At 41.5% G+C, this 3299-nt stretch overlaps 1 protein-coding gene across 1 annotated transcript; it reads right to left on the reverse strand.

Moving 5' to 3' along the window:
- Positions 1–669: 669 nt before the first annotated feature.
- Positions 670–2853, reverse strand: LOC307046505 (ladderlectin-like; the record flags this gene model as incomplete). The annotated part of the gene is made up of 2 exons (XM_079692873.1): positions 670–680; positions 2472–2853. 2 exons carry the CDS (start codon positions 2851–2853, stop codon positions 670–672), a joined length of 393 nt encoding a protein of 130 aa, XP_079548999.1.
- Between the last annotated feature and the right edge of the window lie 446 nt (positions 2854–3299).

Below are 3299 nucleotides of genomic sequence, written 5' to 3' on the forward strand. Positions count from 1 at the left end.
CTGTGCAAAAGTGAATTGAACAAAATAACAAACAATAACCAAAGCAGGACTATAGGGTCAACAGGAAAGAGCAGGTTCAGCCCGTTGGTCATCCACACACCAGGTGCCGTAAATACCTGACCCCATCCATGTGATCATTGAATGATAAACAACTGTGTGTGGTTCAAACAAATAAGTAGAATACCAGGAATAATAAGCAACGGCTCAAATCTTTGGATCCAAATGTAACTAGAGAATGCAATTCCTGAAGAAATTGCTAGTGGGAATGCTTTTTGCTGAAAAGCTGACGCTAAACTGCTATGCTGAAATGTAATGTGTAAGAAGAAAGTGAAGCATTTAGATTGAAATGATACATGAACACTGGGGGCTTGAATATGTGATGAGAGAAGAAAAGAAAGTAAAAAGGCTTGTAAAAGCAGCAGAATATTTGAACTGTAACCTTCTGAACTAACTTGATGGCGAATGATCTGTCGCCATGGCAACGGCATTTTATGACACACCATAATACGCTTCGATGCGTTGATGGCTGCATCGTTACCAAACCTGTCAAGTTTTGGGGCGTTTGGAGCATTTTCACTGAAGTTATGAGAAAACCTTGTTTCATGGCAAGCATTGTGTTGCCATGGCAACGGCATTTGAAGAAATCTCAAAACTGTCCCGTAGATGTCTTCACGCCTGGACTGTTGGCACACATGTGAAGTTTTAGAACTTTTTGACAATTTTCATAGGAGTTATATAGCAACATCATGTTTTATGGCGAGGGATGCGTTTCCATGGAAACGGCATATGGTGAGATCTCAGATTTGACGTAGAGCTGTTGAGGCATGGACCGGTGATATACAAGTGAAGATTGGGGGACGATTGGACCCTGTCGATTGGACTTACAGCCACATCGTGTTTCATGGCGAGTCGTCTGTCGCCATGGCAACGGCATTTGATGACACCTCATACTACGCTTAGATGCGTTGATGGCTGCATCGTTACCAAACCTGTGAAGTTCTGGGCTGTTCGGAGTATTTTCACTGAAGTTATGAGAAAACCGTGTTTCAAGGCGAGCATTGTGTTGCCATGGCAACAGCATTTGAAGAAATCTCAAAACTGTCCCGTAGATGTCTTCACGGCTGGACTGTTTGCACACTGCTATCTGAAGTCTGCTGCTCTGAGCATGTCAGTTGGAGCGATGACATCATCGTGTTCCATTACACAGGTGTTTATAGTTGAGCTAACGAGGTATGCAGAGATCACAGGTTTCCACTGTTCTGAACGAGAGATAAACCTCTTACATGTGAACGTTTTGTGGAAGAACCGTAACAGATATCTGTGAAATTTCAAAACGTGAAGAATGTCAAGGAAGTTGAGTATCTGAAGAGTAATTTTTGTGTACTTTCGGGTTAATAATGTGGCCTGTTTGGCAGTTTAACTAAAGGTGTGCGGCTGCTACCGTGAGGAAATATCAGCCTGAAATTACAATGAGCTTTAATGGAGGAATGTTGGACGTTTTTGTCACTTCATTCCCTCAAGTGGCATTTTGTTTAATGTTATTTTTCAAGCTACGAGATGTTTTCCTACGTTTGTCATGAAAAATTAGGTCACAGGAATGTAGGGTTTGGGAATTATGTCTGTTTTAAAAGAAAATATGAATGCGAATTTCAACCTGTCCTCCACTCTAGCTGTGACATCACACACTCTAGTTAATGTTAAAATCTGAAGAAAACCTCTTTAACAAGGTCTGAACAATGCTTAATATCTCTAAAAGTAAGAATCAGATTTAAAAGTTGTTTTACACGAATAATGTCAGAAAGATGTTTAACATTTTAAAGTTGGAATGAGGTTTGAGTGAAAGTATGAAGGAACAGTTAGCGTTTGAAGTCGCATGAAGATTTTGAAGATTTTTTAAGTCTGAAGAGTTTCTCCATTGACTTCAATGTTACAAATGTGATGAATTATGGGATGTATCTCTGGAATTATGAAAGTTATGAATGAGAAAAGTAATAGCCATCGATTCACGACCGAGCTGAACGTTTTGATGTTTGAACGGAGTGTCTGCGATGTTCAATGGAGGAGGAGAGGTGCAAAATTCCGGCGGAATAATAAACTTTTCGTAAAACAACATTTAGTGGGAATGTTGTTATCAGTATTCCCACTAAATAATGCATCATCAATATTATTTACTAAATGTATTGATATTTTTAAAAAGGTGTAGAAATAATTCCTTTGATTAACCCCTGGAGCGACCAGTGTGGATATGTAACATTCATGAAAATAAAGGTTAAACAAAAGGACTTCTGTTCACACACATACACAAGTGTACATCTGTGTCTTTATTGTTGTCATGTTAACAAAACAGGTGAACACGTAACATCTCTGCTGCTAAGGACAAGTTGTGCGAGATGCACAAACTGAGGGATAAGTTCTTGAACATGGCCCATCATTCCACTTCCCCCTCCAGTTGTTGTGTACACAGTCTTCACCTCGTCCGCTGTTGTTTGGTTCTCCTCTATACCAAAAGAAATACTTGGCTGCACACCCATCAGACCACATCCATCTTCTTTCTTTGGCCATGTCATGGAGTCCGATCCATGTTACTCCCTCAGCAGGGTCAGAGCTTTTGATCAGGAATTTGACAAAATCCTCTTCCTCTGTGCTGTGGATAGACACCAGGTTGCCTCCCTGGGACACACAGTAGAGCTCTGCATCAGCCCAGGTCCTCTCTGTGTTGAAGTACTTGTAGCAGCGGCCGTTGAAGGAGAACCAGAAGGAGGGACAGGTGTCTTGTTGTAGCTCCATTGGAGGGTCATCTGAAGAAGACACAGCACCCAGAGCCAGGCCCAACAGGAAGAGGAAAACCAGCATGATGATGGCTCTGTCTGTTAAAGTTGCACTGAACCGTTGGAAAGGGGGGATGGCGATTGTGAATCTTCAAGTGACGGGCTGCTTCTTTATATATGTGTGGGAATGTGACGTCATTGTCACGTGACGTGATCACATGACCGTTGACCGGTAGAATGTAACTTATAAAAGTTGGCAGTTTCAGAAAACCTTTCTCTTTGCTACACGCGCACCTTTATCTCCCTCAAGGTAGGATTCGCGGGTTTAAGGTGGTTTTATGGTCTTTTCAATGAGCCTATTGAAGTGTCTCAGTTCCGTTTGGATTAGATACGTTTTTCCATCATGGAGGGAAACTCTTCAGACATTCAAATCACGAGACCAGGGGCCGTATTCACAAAGCATTTTATCTTACCGCTAGGAGTGCTCCTAACTCGCGCTAAAACATTTTACGTAGGAGCTTTTTCTTAAAA

The sequence above is a fragment of the Notothenia rossii genome (assembly GCF_949606895.1).
Source record: "Notothenia rossii genome assembly, chromosome: 7".
NCBI lineage: Eukaryota > Metazoa > Chordata > Actinopteri > Perciformes > Nototheniidae > Notothenia > Notothenia rossii.